Source organism: Gadus macrocephalus, chromosome 23, assembly GCF_031168955.1.
Source record: "Gadus macrocephalus chromosome 23, ASM3116895v1".
Lineage (NCBI taxonomy): Eukaryota > Metazoa > Chordata > Actinopteri > Gadiformes > Gadidae > Gadus > Gadus macrocephalus.
The window spans coordinates 16,700,879-16,718,972 of NC_082404.1; the positions used below are offsets into that span (position 1 = coordinate 16,700,879).

Here is an 18,094-nt window from a genome sequence, read left to right on the forward strand (position 1 = left end):
TGACCTCCCTACAGAATAAAAGTCCACAATACAAGGAAGGATCCGTATATAATCGCCCTCAACACGGTAAAACTAGTTATTGATGTCCTGACGCATACTCCTTCATTAAACCTATTTTACACCACAAACATGGATACAATCAGCTTGGACTGGAAACAGATTAATTTAGTAAGAATAAATTAATATAGTTAGAATACATCTGGTAAGAAAACAGGAATTCAGGAAACGGTACCTTATCTTTTCCGTGACGAAACGTGTGCTGCCCGTGTTGAATGGAAATATAGAATAACAAATGCAAGGAAAGGAGGGAATAAAGAGACTTAGGTGTTCACCAAACAACAGAGAAGTGTTTAGAAGCGAGACAGAACATTAACAAAGGTTCTGAAAGTAAAGATTGAGCTGCTTGGGTCCTTAGGGCAGACAGATCAGAAAGAGGAAGAGCTTGGAACCACAGCTAACTGCGTCACATCGTTTATGTGAAATTCTAGTGAAACTAAAGTAATGGCGCGTTCACACCAAAAGCGAAAGGGCGGCGCAACTTCCATACAAAGTCAACGTATAGACGCGTTCCAGGCAACGGGCGCGTTCGACTCCATACTAAGTCGACGTATAGTAATGCTGTAGTGTAGCCTACTTTGGTGAAATCCTGGGACTCTCAGAGTATCAAACTACAACTGGAAAAAAAGAGAAGCTTAGGAAACACTTTTATTTTGAAAACTTCTGAGTTAAGGGACATAAAAGACAACAACCCCAAAAACACGCTGTCGGAAACACCTCGGATCAAACCAGGGACAGGACAGACCCGGAAGTAAGTTATTACCTCTCAGGCTAATTCAAGGCTAGTTGCTATTCAAGTCACATGTTGCATGGTAAGAAGAACTTGGCTGGTAGTACCTGGGTTTTGAAAAATAGCAGGGGAGTTCACTGAGTGCTGAGTGTGGCGCTGCGCCCCCAGGAGTAACAATAGTAACAATACTCTGATTCCCTACATCTGTTTATTTACAGACGTATTATATTGGATTCATCTAATTGTTTCCTTCATTCCTCCTTCCCTCTTCAACCAATGAATGAATCCCAACGTTAGAGGTGTTTCGTTTCCATGCCGACTGTGTCATCTCTACACCCAATCAACACTAGATACACTGCCCTCTAGGGGTCGTACTTGGTTAAAGCACAAACAACCTTTTATTGCGTACAGAACGGAACTTTGTTTAATTGATAATAATTAAACAAACAAAACAAAAGCAGAATCAACAGCAGCCATTAGGAGCCCAGTTAGGGGCCCTTGAAGGGGGGGGGGGGGGCTCATCATCCTGAACAGAGGTCAATCAGTCAGTCGGTTTGAAGCAGCCCCTCTGCTGTGAGGGAGAGCCCCCCAGGACTAAAGAGAAGGCCCAGCGTTTAGGACCCTCTGCTGTGAGGGAGAGCCCCCCAGGACTAAAGAGAAGGCCCAGCGTTTAGGACCCCTCTGCTGTGAGGGAGAGCCCCCCAGGACTAAAGAGAAGGCCCAGCGTTTAGGACCCTCTCAGGGGGTGAGGATCAGGGGAGTGGTGAGAATGAGGGCGCGGCCCGCTGCTCTGGGCTATCGTCTATCTACTGGACATGACTGCAGTGTGGAGGTCCGGCCAGCAGGGGCAGCACTGAGGAGGCCTCAGTCCTTTGTTTGTTCTGGAAGAATGGCAGAACGTCTCACTGGTGTCCCACTGGTGTCTTACTGGTGTCTCACTGGTGTCTCACTGGTGTCTCACTGGTGTCTCACTGGTGACCGTGTCCCACTGGTGTCTCACTGGTGTCTTACTGGTGTTGAATCAATCCTCACTGATGGTTCGCCCTCGCATAACTTGAACTACGAATGATGAATTAGATAAGTTAAACTCATGTCCTGAAACACGTTGGAGGGTTAGCGGTAGAAGCTTCTCACTAACTCTGATGCCAGTTATATTATCTATGTTTCATGAAGGAAGGAACTTCAGCGATTTCTAGATTAAATAAATAAACATAATTGTAACTCGGTAATGTGCGCATGTTTATGTGTTTATTCTTTTTTTTAACCTTTATTTTTCCAGATAAAACATTAAGAACAGTTTCTTATTTACAATATTGATCTATTGTATGTGTGTATGCGAGTGTGTGTTTGTATATTTTTCCCCTGATTACTTATAGTTTTTTTGTATGTGTGTGTGGTTAAAAAAGTCGGACTTCACTGTTGAGTGTGTGGTTATATCCTTTCCAAACACTGATGAAGGGGTGAATGGAGACTCCATTGTTGTTTGTGGGGTAATATCCTCCCTCCCCACTGATGAAGGGGTGAATGGAGACTCCATTGTTGTTTGTGGGGTAATATCCTCCCTCCCCACTGATGAAGGGGTGAATGGAGACATACGAGAACGTTCAGTTGATCCACTGAGTTGTTTATTAACATTATGCTAGGAGGGAAGACGTGCAGTAAAGGACCACGGGGAGGAATCGAACTGCGCAGATGTCTATTGTTGTCCCCATTAAGTCAATGGCGACCACATCACATCAAAGGGGTGATATAATGCCACCAGGTGTGAGTGTGATTAGCCATGACAAGCCCTTTGCCTCTTCCTGTTTTTTAGTGACATCAAAAGTGGGAGTTTTCACCCGTCCTAGATGTATGATGGATAGTTAACCAACATTTGCTACAGTCCGCTGGGTAGGCTGGTAGACTGATCTATCCAGCGTACATAGGTGGATACACCCACTTGGGATCATGTCACTAAAACACATGAAAAGGCAGATTTTCAAAAGGCTTGTAGTAGCTAATCACACTCACACCTGGTGGCGTAATATCACTGCTTTAAATAAATCAATATATTTTGCTTGTCATCTCAAAGCTCACTGCAGTTTTTGTGTTATTTCCGTCTGAGCAAAAATCCCTTTCAATTAAATTTCTCTTTCAATAAATCAATAAACATTAAACTGTATCAATACATCTACAATAGAAAAATGCTGAGAAATATATATAGTCCATCGATAGTCCAGAATGGACTTCCTCTATTATTATTTATTGACCAGACCCTATAAACTGCTCACCTATACTGACAATGATTATTCAACATGCCCCTCCATTCAGAACAGATAACATAAAATTTTCCCTCATTGTTTGAATCCCAATTAAATTTACAGATACCAATTGAAAGATCGTATCACAAATTATTTGTTTGAATGTAATATAACAAACCACTTACTCAGGAGGTGTCGTGGGCCTAACTTAAACGAAACATCTGTGAAAGAGGGTGCCCACTTAATAACCCCAATGATACTCTGCTTACTGCTTACTGCTGTATTTACTGCTGTTAGTTGGGCTAGTTGTCTCGTGTTTTTTCACCAGCAGCGTGCTTATAAGGTTGGTTTGGACAGGGGCTTCTGAATATGTGTTTTCCTTGGATTTTGGCACAAGGGATTATAACATCTGATCCTGTGTATTGATGAATTTTACGTGATCACTTTATTTTGATCAAATTGTATTTGTCATAAATATTGCCATTTAGTTATATTCCTAACCTCATTTTAATAATTAAGTGATCCATAACTCGTATTCTTAATCCCAAGCCAATAAAAAGTCATAAACTGGCAGCCAGGAGGTCTAATCAGTCCAGGTAAAGGTTGGTGTGTCCCGGTCCTGTCAGCAGACCAACAACAGGTACAGCTGAGAGAGGACGACACAGACAATGACAGCGCTGGGCAGTGTTGTGATTCAGACGGTCGTGTTGCTGACCGGGCTGGTCATTGTTCAGGGAGGTAAGCTGGACCGAATGTAAACCGTCTCTGGCAAACCTATTATCAAGACTTCTTCTATGTTTGGTTTGTTATGCTTGATATTTGGACTAGCACCAGAACACAAACGGACTAATCTTTTTTGTTCAAATATAACCTTTAGGTTTCTCTTATAATGATGAAAATAATAATATAAAATACAACTGCTTGATTCTGCTTGTAATATTTGTATTTCATTTCGAGCTTTTCTCATACAGAAACCAAAGCTGTCTCTAAAGACGAACCCAGGTTCTCAGAATGGTCAGGTGATGTGAGAGAAGGTGAGAGACGAAAGCACACCGGGAAAGATAAAGACATTATGTTGAAAAATATGTGTTACTGAAGAAAAAATACATTCTTCAAAATACATGCAACATAAGTCTGTCGTCTGGATAAGTTTAGAGGACTTAGTCCCTATTTTTTATCCGTCTGAAACGCAAGTGAGATGCGCCAAATGTAAGTAGCTTTGTGGGCGGTTCTATGGCGATTTTGCTATTTTAGTTTTTCTTCCACAGAAATACTGAGTCCTCAAATAAATTTCGGCGAAGAAAACTTAACACACATATGATATGCGGTAACTGTGGTTCTATTTAATGATATACGCAATACAATAACAAAGAAACCACGTACCAGTATTGTATGCATTATCGTTATCGACTTGTGTTCCTAATATGCATGTGTCCCCCCATTAATATACAGTGCCATGGACTGTATTATGCGTTACGTGTTTAGTTTGCGTGTGTTTAAACGCGCCCGCATTCATTAATTATTTTACACATACACACACGCGCACCCGCATTCATTCATTATTTTTAAAACTCACTCGTGGTAAAACAATGTTTTCTCACGATCAAATACTCCTCAATCCTAAAAGTTATGGGCTTGTACACGATGTCTCTGTCAAGAAAATATGTTTGCTGTACAGTGTTTGCAGATGCATTGATTTAAAAGTACAACTTATTACCTGTATCATCTATTCTTTCCCAAATAATTTATCAAGAATGTGTGGCTAGTTGATGAGAGAGGCAAAGTGTATACACGAGGTGCACAAGCAACATTATGCATGCGCCCTTAAAATAGCATCTGAACAACGCGCCACTGACTTTAAACCAGGTATTTCCTGGTTTGTGGCGGAATTGTTTCCTGAAACTGCAAAATAGCACCGGGGAACGTTTGCGCCAGAACACGCACACGATCATTCCCTAATTTACTGATGCGTGGCGGTGGAGGGAAAAGAACGCTCTGCGCCAGTTGCAAACTAGCAGTGACACATGCGTCAGGGTAGAAAGTCAATTGCGCAAGATAGGGCCCTTAGTCTTCTTTCACTCTCTCAGATTGCAGAGGTCTAAAGATCATATTTTACGAGCAATTCAAGATCATTTATAAACATTCGTAGTATTACTTAGGGACATGCACCATTTGCATTTATACACTTTAATATGTGAACTTGTGAAGTACTGGTACTTTATAATTTACAAATTACACTTAACACTTATATTGTTTATACCGTTTGTTCTTTTTGTCTTTACTTTAGCATTTACTTTAGCGTCTTTTTGTTCTCATTAGTATAAAAATAAAGTTAATGAAGAGTATGCCTCCAACACCCCCCGGTTCTCTGACCTCCAGACACCCAGGTGGGCTGTGTGTTTGGGGGGAGCTGTGAGCTGCCTTGCCGCTTCCAGCCAAACAGTGATACCATCCTCCACTGGGTCAAGAGGAATGGGAAGGACGTTCAGGTCCACTCCTACTACGATGACCAGGACCAACTGGGACACCAGGACCCTCTCTACAAGGGAAGGACCTCCCTGTTCCATGACCAGATCTCAGGGGGCAACGCATCCCTTGGTGTGGCCAGGGTGAACCTCCAGGACCAGGGCAGGTACCTGTGTTACGCCAGCACTTCAGAGTACAACCAGGAGACCTTCGTCAACCTGACAGTGAGAGGTGAGCTCAAGTCCTGGGTTAACCCTAACCCTAACTCTGAGTTTCTTGTTTTAATGCGGTACAATATTATCTCGGTCATCGTTAATGTATTGTTAAAGTTATTTGGCTCCGTCTTGCTGTCATTGTTATTATCCTCATTCTTATTAAAGAAAGAATGATCCACATTTTCTTTTTTCTGTTTCAGCGGGATCATTTAGCACACCTTGGTTACAATTAGGATTCTATTTTTATGGTATACTTTTAATCATCATCAGCATCATCCTCATCTGTTTACGTATAAAGAGAAGGGTTTCTTTTGAATTTTTTGTTTCATTTTCTTTAATATTTGTTCTTGTAAATTACTTCACATTATATTTTATTTCGTTCTTTGTGTCATTTTCTTTTTTACTTTTAATTAATTAATTGAAAACGTTTGTGTGGTTATTTCTGGGTCATTCATTAGTGATGTGATGGGTAGTTTTATCTGTATTATAATGTAATAATCAACCACTTTTATGTATTTTAGTTTACTGTATATTCATGTTAATGATGTATTTTGGTTTGTCTTTGTCTTCACTGCCTCACTGTGGGAGGTCTAAAATGAGCGTGCTTCACCTCATGCCTCTGGTGCTGCACAGATGTGTTATGTTGTACCCATTAAGTTAAAGGTGACCATATCAAATTAAATAAATGAATATATTTTAATCATCTGTTGCTTGTCATTTCAAATCTCCGTTTTGTGTTATGATCTTCTGAGCAGAGACACTGTGGCGAGCAGCATGGGAAGAACCAGACGATCCCAGGTCAGAGAGCTAGCTACTCTCTTACAGATAGTTCCCTAAAATATATAAAAGTGGCTGATTATCACATTATTAAACAATTAAAATCGACAATGATTATACATAATCATAGGAGCAACCTTTTACTTTAACACCATTAAATTGCAGCTCAAGTTGCTATCCCATCTGATCAACAGGCAGACTATAAAAGACCACGTAGGACATGTGCAAAATAAACAGTGAGCAATGTCTGTTTGATGAAGCAGAACGACATCTGAGAACTCCTTCAACTCTGTTCATCCAGATACACGTGTCTGCACCCCTGGAAGGGTGCTCTTTGGACGTCCCTGCTGTGGGGCTGAAGCTGTATTGCTGAAGTTGCCTCCCTGTCAACTGTCCTCATCCCTGAAGCTGGTCAGCCCCTCTAACAAGGGTCCCCTAAATGACATGTGACCGTTGAATCCTGGCCTAAGAGTAAAAACAGAGTTATATTAATAATAGCGTCATGCTAATTATATTTACAAAACTCTAAAGTCGGACATCACTCATGAATTGTTTTACCTTGATATTCCTGCACACAACGATGGCGACGATTAAACTTATGATTGAAACCATGACTACGGATCCGATCCAAGGTGGGCTATATGATCCCTCTGGGAACAGAAGAAATAAATGTTGATTATTCTTTCTATAATTAGAATGAGAATAAAAAATATAGCCGTGATTAACGGGGTCCGAGCAAAATGAAAAGTCAAGAATAATGGAAGTCATGTAAATATTACATCTAATTATTAAGGAAAGATGTTGATGTTCCCCTTCATGCCATACTGTACCTCGTCTTTCAGGTGACTGGGCTGCAATGCAATGGCCGAATGTCATGTTCAGCATAACTGTCTAATCAGGATTCGAACTTTCAAACTAATGATCACCAGTCAAGGCATTATCCCATTGGGCCACTGACAAACCTGAAATGTAGCCTCATTCACATGGTGAAAATCTCTATTGATAAGCACACAACATCCAGAAAATACCTGTAAAATCTTTGAAATTCTGGGGAAATTCAACATTTGTTGTCAAGAACACTAATGGTTAACGAAGAAGTTCCCCTTAATGCCATACTTAATGGCATCCCTTAATGGCATGCCCTTAATGCCATCTCTGACTGCCATACTGTATCTTGCCAGTCAGATTCTTGGAAACTAATGAGCCGGAATGTTGATTGCATAATGAATTTCAGGTGCTGTTCAATGTTGTGTTTCTTAAATGAGTGGCAATGACAGAATGTCATGTTCAGCTTGTTCATAATGCTGTAATCGGGATTTGAACAGTCAACCTAAGGATCACCAGTACAAGGAATTATCCCATTGAACCACTGACATTCCTGAACTGCATGAAGCCTCATTCGCAACCTGAAGATGTCTAGTGATAAGGACACAACATCAAGATAACTCCAAGCACATATTTCACAAGATAATTAAGGGCTTTCGTAAAAGAGTACAGATCTGAAAATTTGCACTGTATCCACCTAATGATAGCCGTATGGTAGTTATACAATAACAAAATGGTCAGATAGGCAAAATGGGTTGAGACTGTGGACGTTTGGCTTTTCTATGAAATTGTGGGAAAAGTAAACATTTTAGAAAAGAAGACCAGGGTGAAAAAGATGCAAATGATTTTAGAGACTGTTATGATGAAGGAATTTTGAGTCAAGATCAATCTCGTAATGAGAATTAAGGCTAGTTCATAAGTTCGCCACCTTTGGGTGCAGAACCACAATTTGGGTTTGTTAGTAGTGGGGGGTATTGGTATCAACCTAATAATAGTCTTATGTTTTTTTTATACAATAACAAAATGGTCATGTAAGAAAACTGCTCCTACTTTATTGGCCAATATTTCTCAAATGGAACTAAGTAAAACAAATACTTTTCGATGATTTTTGTGAGGCTTAGTCTAAAGATTTGATGTGGCGATTTTGGTTATGATTTTTTTTGATTTTTTTTGTAGCCTGTGAATCTTTTTATCATGTTTAGCTTTAATATGAAATCGTGGGAAAAGCATACACAGGGTTTTATAAATGCGTATGATTCTAGAGATTGAATGAATTTAAGAATTTCATTATTTCATGATTTTTTTACAAAAGCGCCACCTTTGGGTGCATTACCACAAATGTGGGTTTATGGGTAGAGGGGGTTATTGGTAACTATACCTGAAAATTTCAAGAGCTGTCCACTTACGGTTTAGGCTGCAGTATGACTTTCACCGAATTTGAGGGGGGGGGAAAAGTTACAGAAACAATGATAGCAAGACGCATCCTAACACTTTTACATTAAACAAGACCTAGATAACAATGTTTTAAACCCAATGCCTAAGGCGGCTTATAAGCTAAGTGTTGAAAACACAATGTCGCTTTTTCACACCACGGATGTTTTAGCATCACACAGATTGCTTTTGTATTTTCACCAAGAGCCAACCTGCCATAGGGTCCTCCAGTATCTTCAGTTCAATGTGGGTTACTTCTTCTTCGTCTGCGTACCTGAGAGTACACCTGTACGTCCCTTCACTCTGGGCTGATGAGGTCACATACAGCAGGAGGCTGCCTGATTCAGACAGGTCTCTTATATGCTGCTGCCACTCTGTTTCCACCACCTCCTCTTGTCCTGCTTGTCTTCTGAGGATGGTCTGGTTGTGGTTGAAGGTCCAGGTGATGTCATCGAGCCCCGAGGCGTAACACGGGAGTACCACCTCACTCTTCGGAACACTTTGCATTAGAGCTGATGAAGATAGACACACAAGTGGACACACAGACAGACGGACAGACAATAGATTGTTATGAAATCTTAATTGGACCATGACGACATTTAGTAGATGTTGCAGACCACAATATGTTTACAAGACACATTTGAAGCAGCACTGTCTTATGTTAGCAATAAGCGAGTGTGACATATCCCTTTAAGTTGCCACCATTGAAAATTGAATTGCACCAGTTCTAATCTACGCTTTACTTCTGACTGTTGCCATTCTGATATTAAAAGATTTACGGTGTAACCTCATCATGGCTTTCCTTGCACTGTGTTCATTTTGGACTGAGCAGCTGTAGGCCGAGACTGTGTCACTGTAAACAGTCCTTAAGGAGCCGCTGATGTCATAGAGTCCCTGGTCATCTTCATGGACCTCGGTTGTGTTCTGGAGGACAGTAGCCGGGCGAGGACTGACAGACCAGGTGAGCTGTGGAATTGGGTAGATTCCTCCAGACTTACAGGTGACAATGTTGTTCAGTAGTACAATGTCCACTTTAGTAACAGGAGCTGCAACAACATGGTACCGCGTTAAAACAAGAAACTCAAACAGCTAACGTTTGCTCAATATAACATATATATTTATTTATAGGATGGAATCCTATACAAATGTAAATTGAGCTCACCTCTCACTGTCAGGGTGACGCTGGTCATCCAGTCGTCCTCTGAAGTGCTGGCTAAACACAAGTACCTGCCCTGGTCCTGGAGGTTCACCCTGGCCAGACGAAGGGATGCGTCGCTCCCTGAGATCAGGGAGGTCCTTCCCTTGTAGAGAGGGTCCTGGTATACCAGTTGGTCCTGGTCCCGGTACCAGGAGTGGACCTGAACATCCTCCCCATCCCACTTCTTGACCCAGTGGAGGATCGTACCACTGTTTGGCTGGAAGCGGCAAGGGAGCACACAGCTCCCCCCAAACACACAGCCCACCGGGGTGTCTGGAGATTGAACAGCACCTGGTCAATACCATTTTAAAAAACATAGGGGGATCCATATTGAGGGATGAACACCTGTATAGTTTTCCATTGCTACATTGTTAAATAAATAATATGCAATTAATTAAAGCAACGTAAGAATCGTAATTATTTTTTCCATTTGGGAACCGAGGACAAAAATACAATCTATAAAACAAATTAAAATATTCCCATATATCTCATCCTCCGAATGGCCTACGGTCTGAGTAGTCTGACATGCGGCATTCTCCTTTCAGAGCCGCTGCCATAGCATATTGTCATACTGATAGATATTTAGAAGTTAAACCCTTAGTGTAAACCATGTGATGCATAGACCAAACGTCCACCGACAAGCAACCCTAACCCTAACCTCTTTTACTCCTATCTCACAACAGTACACACCTGTAGGTAAACCTTAATAAACCAATACTTAGAATGACTGACTGCAAGACACAGTATTCAGGCGGGTTTATCCTCAGGTGGAATTTTTCAATGGTGTCTCTATGATTTGTATCTAGTAGCAGGCCTACTATATTGTGATAATCAGTGTCTGAGAAGATCCCTCTCTGTGACACGGACATCAAAAAATCCACAGGATATTACGCGTGTTTTCTCTAAATTACAGAATTGTTTAATCAGCAATGGTGACAAAATGGCATAATTACAATGTCAACGATATTGTGAGGCATATCCCCATGTGTAGATTTACCTTTACCTTTTCACCTTTAGATCTCCAAATACCGGCAATCCCCAAAAAATTATAAATAAGGTAATGTCTCCATATTAGTCAAGCTTACCTCCCTGAACGAGGACCTCCACGATGAGGAACACGGCTGTTCGGACCAGAACACCGCTGAGTTCTGCCATCTTATTCTTCCTTCGTGCCTCTTGGGTCTCTCAGTGTGCAGCTTGACGACTCAACTTCACTTCATTGGAACAATAACATGATCTGGGGAGGAAGAAAGGTGTTGTGGTTCCTGTTGCAGGGTCACTCCTCCTCTCCTGTAGTTTGGTTTGGTTTCGTTTTTCCATTCACCCTTTTGGGTGTGCCATGTCAAACCGGATTTACTTTTTGGAAACTGAATGAGGTCGCAAAACCAACCCAAGTTTGTTTGCAAATAACTCATTTTTGGATCAGGTTTCAGGTTATATTGTCAAAATGTGTGTATTCCCCCTACATGTACTAACCAATGAAAATACCCTTTGCCTTAGCCCCAGGGCCTATAAACAATCATTGTCATGATCTTTCTTTGTCCTTGTGTTGTTTTGGGTTTGTTCCCCCCTTGTCCACCAGATGTCACTAGACTGTTCACTCACCTTCCGTCTCCAGCCTGCATTCACGGCTTTCCCCTCACCTGTGTGTTCTTGTCCGTCTTCCCACCTTCAACTCATTCCCTGATCGCTCTCTCCCCAATTATACTGGTTCACCTCCTTTGTTCCTTGCCGGTTCCTCGTGTTTTGTCATGTTCCTCGTGGTAGCATAGTGTTATTTCTGCCTGTTCACGGAGCAGAGATAGTTAGTGGCTTTATTAGAGCCCTTTTTGTTTTATCCTGAGTCGTCTGTGTTTGGATCTATCTCTCTTTATTCCTGCTGCCCCGCCAGCCCCCTACCCTGACAATCATCCTCCTTTTCTGAGTTCTCCGTAGATAACATTATAAAGAATTGACCACTAAAACAATAGAAGAATGAACGGGCTCCTTTCACGGGGCTGTCGAGAGGTATCCTGAGTGCCACATAGGTTCCTTCTGGTCCTTCACAGACTTTTTCCACACTTTTTTTATTCATATACCGTGTAGTCAAGATAACACCATTACATGCAAAAGAGGACATAGTCGTCTATCACAGTTTCAGATTGCAGAGGTCTAAAGGTCAGATTTTATGAGCAATTCAAGATAATTTATAAACGAGTGATAACTTTTTTTCAGTTATCACCATCAAAGTATTAATTATGGACATGCTAATAAAGTTAGTGAAGAGCATGCCTCCAACCAGTGGCGTTTTCTCCCGGAGGCCAAGGGAAGCCAGGCTTCCCTGTTTTTTTAGGCTGTAGTTACCCATAAAAACATTTATATTAACAGTTTCGGTAATTATTTTGTGCTGTGTTGCTGTCATTTCTTCCCCATTTTTCTCCTCTCATTGACAATTTCACAATGCGCGATACTGCGCCCCTTTTATATACTGAAGGCGTGGGGAAACACGACACTGCTCACTGCGAGGAAGCCAGCCCGAGCTGGCATCCCTTGGTAAAAAAAAAGAAAGAATTGACCAATCAGGTGAGGCTACCGTCATGACACTGCCCTCCTCTGATTGGTCGGGAGGGTGTCAGGAGGGTGCCAAGGGAAGCCACTCGGCCCTTGGCTTCACACCAATCAAATCAAAGCATCATTATCAACGTCACCGAAAAATCAACAACAAAACAAATAGTGCGAAATTAGCATGTTTGAATTGTTCTCATTTTTGAGTAGCCTACTTATCAAGTGCAGTTATGGAGGGTGGAGATTTAGATTATTTACTTAAAAATAATTTTACCAAACTACCACAACAGCAGCGAATCGGTGTTGGCAGGCCAACACCGAGAAAGCAAGGCTTCTTTCGGACGTTCAATGAAGAAAACTATACACGAACGGAGTGGCTAGCTTGCAGCAGCAAACCTCAGCGACTATTTTGCTGGCCGTGTCTTCTTTTTGACAAGGATTCGTGCTCCCTCAACAACCCCTGGGTCACTACAGGATTCGTGGACCTTGCCAACTTGTCCCGGGCAATCGCGAGGCACGGTAAATCAAAAAGCCACATGTTATTTATCATATCAAATACTGTGATTGTGTGAGTCGTGAACATGAAACTTGAAATAGCCGACAGCCGCGCTGTCGATTCTTCGACTATTAGCGGCTTGTGCATTTCGGTCGGGGAGGGGTTGCATTTATAATAAAACTATTTTCTCTAAAGGTTTGGCCTCACTTGGCTTCCTCAAAAAAAATCCCCACGCCACGCCACTGCCTCCAACACCACCCTGTTCTCTGATCTCCAGACCTCCCTGTTCAATGACCAGATCTCAGGGGGCAACACATCCCTTCGTCTGGCCAGGGTGAACCTCCAGGACCAGGGCAGGTACCTGTGTTACGCCAGCACTTCGAAGAACAACCAGGAGACCTTCGTCACCCTAACAGTGAGAGGTGAGCTCAAGTCCTGCTTTTACAGGACAAATCTGAGTTTCTTGTTTTAATGCGGTACAATATTATCTAGGTCATCTTTAATGTGAAGTAATTGTTGTCATTGTTATTGTTCTCATTCTTATTAAAGAAAGAGCTGTTTCAGAGGGATAATATAGCACACCTTGGTTTGAATTAGGATTATATTTTTATGTTATCCTTTTAATCATCTGTTTACGTATGAAGAGAAAGGTTTCTTTTGATTTTTTTGCATCATTTTCTATAATATGTGTTATTGTAAATTACTTCACATTGTATTATCTATAATTTTTGGTATAATTTTCTCTTTTGTTTTTAATTTGCAGAAAGCATTGGTGTGGTTATTTCTGGGTCATTTATTAGTGATGTGATTGGTAGTTTTATCTGTATTACCCAATTTTCAATTCATTTTCAATTAATCACTTTAGTTAATTTATGCTGCCAACAATTGCTGCTATAATATTTATTACTTTACCACTTTTACCACTAATACCACTTTTATACAATCGCTCCTTTTCACTTATTTAGTTTTCACTTATTTAGTTTGTACTTATTCTATTTCCATCTATTTTATCTATATTGACTCTAACCCTGTGTTCCCTTCCCACCTTTGTATTGTAACTGTTGCACAATAATTTCCCTCGGGATAAATAAAGCATATCTTGAATCTTGAATCTTGAATATAGGTGATTGTTTGTAGGCCCTGGGGCTAGGGGCTACTTGCAGCGGTTTCCTTTCTCGACCTTTCCGAAATGTAAATACAGTTTGACAGGGCACACCCAAAAGGGCGAATGGAAAAACGTATGCCAAACTACAGGAGAGGAGGAGTGGCCCTGCAACAGGAACCACAACACCTTTCTTCCTCCCCAGATCATGTTATCGTTCCAATGAAGTGAAGTTGAGTCGTCAAGCTGCAGACTGAGAGACCCAAGAGGCACGAAGGAAGAATAAGATGGCAGAACTCAACGGTGTTCTGGTCCGAACAGCCGTGTTCCTCATGGTGGAGGTCCTCGTTCAGGGAGGTAAGCTTGACTAAAATGGAGACAATTCCTTATTTATTTATTTTTTTGTGATTATTTGGAGATCTAAAGGTCAAAAGGTAAAGGTAAATCTACACGTGGGGATATTTCTCACATGATCGTTGACATTGTTGACCTTGCGTGTCTTGAAAGGCGCCTCTAAATTAAATGTATTATTATTATTATTATTATTATTATTGTAATCTAGGCCATTTTGTCACCATTACTTACTAATAGAACATCCTGTTTTTCCGCTCTGTCACATTGTGAACGATCCTCTCTGCTCTGAATGTGTGGCGTTCTGTTCTGAGCAGCGGTTGATTCTGATGTCTGTATCACAGAGAGGGTTCTTCTCAGACACTTAGTTATTATTATAACACTATTATAACTATTATCGCTCATTGTAACGCCCATGCACAACAACGGTAGACTACAAAGTGCTCCCTGGCTCGTAACCATGGGGATGACACGCCCCTCCTTTGCTTTGCAAATTGGTTAGCAGAGACACGCAAAAACAAACAAATAATTTCAATCCTGTTTTCTCTAAATTATGGTCTTAATTCAGTGGCAGTGACCAAATTGCATATATGACTATGTAATTATATAACATAAAACATATGACCATGTTTAAAACCACATAAATAATGAAAGATGATGATTTTTGGTACCAATAACACATATTAGGCATATAATATAATGTATTATATATGTTTGACACTATATATTAGGCCTACTAATAGATACTAGCGGGGTTAGGGTAGGACAATTGTTAATTTTTGAACTGTAGTCATACAGAAACCATTGGAAAATTCCACCTGAGGATAAACCTGCCTGAATACATTGGCTTTCAGTCAGTCAATCTAACCATTGGTTTATTAATGTTGACAGGTGTGCACTGTTGTGGGATAAAAGAGGTTAGGGTTAGTTGTCAGTGGACGTTTGGTCTATGCATCACATTGTTTACAGGGTTTAACTTCTAAATATCTATCACTATGACAATATGCTATGGCAACGGCCAGTGGCGCAAAAAGTGGGTATGCACTATATGCGGCGCATAGGGGCGCCGCACCAGAGGTGGCGCCAAAGCGATGGAAGTAAAAATATTTGAGTCGGGATTTTCTGTTTTTAACAGCGTTTGTGTACATGATATGATGATCAATAACAGAGAAACGTCACTGATAGGGCCCTCTTCCGCACACGGCGCTCCAGTGGCCGCCCCCTCGACCACGCCCTGGAGGCGAGCGCCAGGGTGTCTTCATTTGAACCGCATTGTCATCTGATGACACGTACCTCAATATGGAGGGGCAGAGAAGAAAGCCCTCAGGGTCACAACATAGAAAAAGAAAGATTGGGAAGGAGAAAGGGTGCGCGGGGATGAAAGAAAGCTTTTCAAAGTGGTTGAAAGTCGTTTTTATGTCAGTGTCTGAAGAGGAGGCTTGTAAATATTCAGGTTAGCTAAATCTACTAGTAAAACAACAGGTTACTGTTGTCTTGCAACTGTGTACTGATCAGAATGGAGCCTACAATATAACGGATCATTACAAGAAAAATAAAGGAACTTGTTTGTGGTTATTTTGTTTTAGTTCAACCTCTATGCAACTCTTTGTTTTATGTCAATAGAACCAGTAAAAGCGGTTTTATGGAAGCATATATGTAGCAAAATTCAAATGGCAATGCAATTTGCAATTTGCAATTCAATAAGTAATTACGTTATGCAATTGACAATGCATTATGCAATTTCATAATGTAATTTGTAAATACGTTATTCAAAGTGTATTTTAATATGCAAAGTGACAATGCAATCCTCAATTACATTTGCAAAAGTTATAACAATAAAAATACAATAACATTTTGTCAAATTCTTTTGAGTTCCTTTATTCAAATTGAAAAGCTATAGCGTCCCCGTGATTGCAATCCACTTCGCCACGCTCCGTGTGTTGCGATATTCAAATGACATTTCAATCCGCAAAACGGAATCCAAAACGGAATCCAAAGAGGAATACAAATAGGAATCCAAAACGGAATCCAAAGAGGAATCCAAATAGGAATCCAAAGAGGAATACAAATAGGAATCCAAAAAGTCAATATGCAAAGTGGCAAACGTATCAGCCAATCAGCGTCTGGACGTCACTTTCTATTGTCTCCAAATATCTCCACGGTAATAATAATAATAATAATACATTTAATTTAAAGGGCGCCTTTCAAGACACCCAAGGTCACCGTACAGAGCATAAAGTTATCATAAATAGTTTAAAACAACACATTGTGGAAAAATAATAATAATAAATAAATAAATAAAACAAAAACAAGACAAAACAAACAAACAATCAAGACAGTGATCAGTTAGACGTATTGTGCGAGTTTGAACAGGTGAGTTGTGACTTGAAGGTTGTAATGGTGTATGACGTTATGATGTTTTATGTGTGGGGGGAGGGAGTTCCAGACCCTGGGTGCTGAACAGCTGAATGACCGGGCACCCATTCGTAATGAGTCGTGATGTGGGGATACATAGTAGTCCAGCAGAGGTTGAGCGGAGGGAGCGGGAGGGAGTGTATTCTTGGAGGAGGTCGCAGAGGTAACTGGGGGCTAGGTTGTGGAGAGCTTTGTAGGTGAGGAGTGGGTGGAGACGGTGGGTCTCCCGACCCTATGTTTTGCACCCAGTGCCTGTAGCACTTGGGAAATCTTTGTGTATACCACACTGGCGTCAAAACGTACCAGTGAGGATAAGTCGTATCCTATCTCCCAGAACACGCACTCTATCTACTGCATCTGTGTCTTCAACACGATTGTTCTCCACATCATCGGCCAAACTTCGGAGCGTATCAATAATCTACATTGGTGACCATGGACCACAGGCTACGAACTAGAAGGGAACTAGGAAATTACGAGCAAGTGACGTAGTTGCCGCCCAGACGCTGATTGGCTGATACGTTTGCCACTTTGCATATTGACTTTTTGGATTCCTATTTGTATTCCTCTTTGGATTCCTATTTGTATTCCTCTTTGGATTCCTATTTGGATTCCTCTTTGGATTCCTCTTTGGATTCCTCTTTGGATTCCGTTTTGCCAAATCTTTTGCAAAGCGTTCGTTTTGCGGATTGAAATGTCATTTGAATATCGCAACACACGGAGCGTGGCGAAGTGGATTGCAATCACGGGGACGCTATAGCTTTTCAATTTGTATAAAGGAACTCAAAGAATTTGAAAAAATGTTATTCTATTTGTATTGTTATAACTTTTGCAAATTTAATTGAGGATTGCATTGTCACTTCGCATGTTAAAATACACTTTGAATAACGTATTTACAAATTACATTATAAAATTGCATAATGAATTGTCAAATGCATAATGTAATTCCAAATTGCATTGCCATTTGAATTTTGCTACATATATGCTTCCATACGGTTTGGTGAAGCTAGAGTTAATGACACGCGCCTTGTGGTGGGCTATAATAACTGGCAGTGTCTTTCAAAGATACTGAAGCACCATGAAACAAGTGGTTACCACATAAATGCTTATCTGATGTGGAAAGAATTGGCATCCCGCTTATGCCTAGGTAAAACTATTGATAGCGAATTGCAGAGAGCCTGTTGACTCGAGTGATCGACTGCATACTCTTCCTTGCAGAAAGAAACCTGCCACTGAGGGGGACAAAATGC

The 18,094-nt window shown here is 40.9% G+C and overlaps 2 protein-coding genes across 16 annotated transcripts in view; one reads left to right on the forward strand and one right to left on the reverse strand.

The window, feature by feature from the left end:
* The window catches only part of LOC132452628 (NACHT, LRR and PYD domains-containing protein 12-like), a 102,773-nt gene that overhangs the window by 37,812 nt on the left and 46,867 nt on the right, over window positions 1-18,094 (reverse strand). For 3 of the 15 annotated variants that reach the window (XM_060045338.1, XM_060045343.1, XM_060045341.1), the window contains exon 1: window positions 233-615. The exons of the other annotated variants lie outside the window; for them this stretch is intronic. The gene's annotated coding sequence lies outside the window, so the exon portion shown is untranslated. Of the gene's footprint in view, window positions 1-232; window positions 616-18,094 lie in introns of those variants that run through there. 15 annotated transcript variants of the gene reach the window in all.
* Window positions 3,548-18,094, forward strand: part of LOC132452644 (V-set domain-containing T-cell activation inhibitor 1-like) — a 39,955-nt gene continuing 25,408 nt past the window's right edge. Inside the window, exons 1-3 of the mRNA XM_060045370.1 lie at window positions 3,548-3,765; window positions 3,999-4,061; window positions 5,407-5,724. Coding sequence (XP_059901353.1) covers window positions 3,696-3,765; window positions 3,999-4,061; window positions 5,407-5,724 — 451 coding nt within the window. The 5' untranslated portion in view covers window positions 3,548-3,695. The remainder of the gene's footprint in view (window positions 3,766-3,998; window positions 4,062-5,406; window positions 5,725-18,094) is intronic.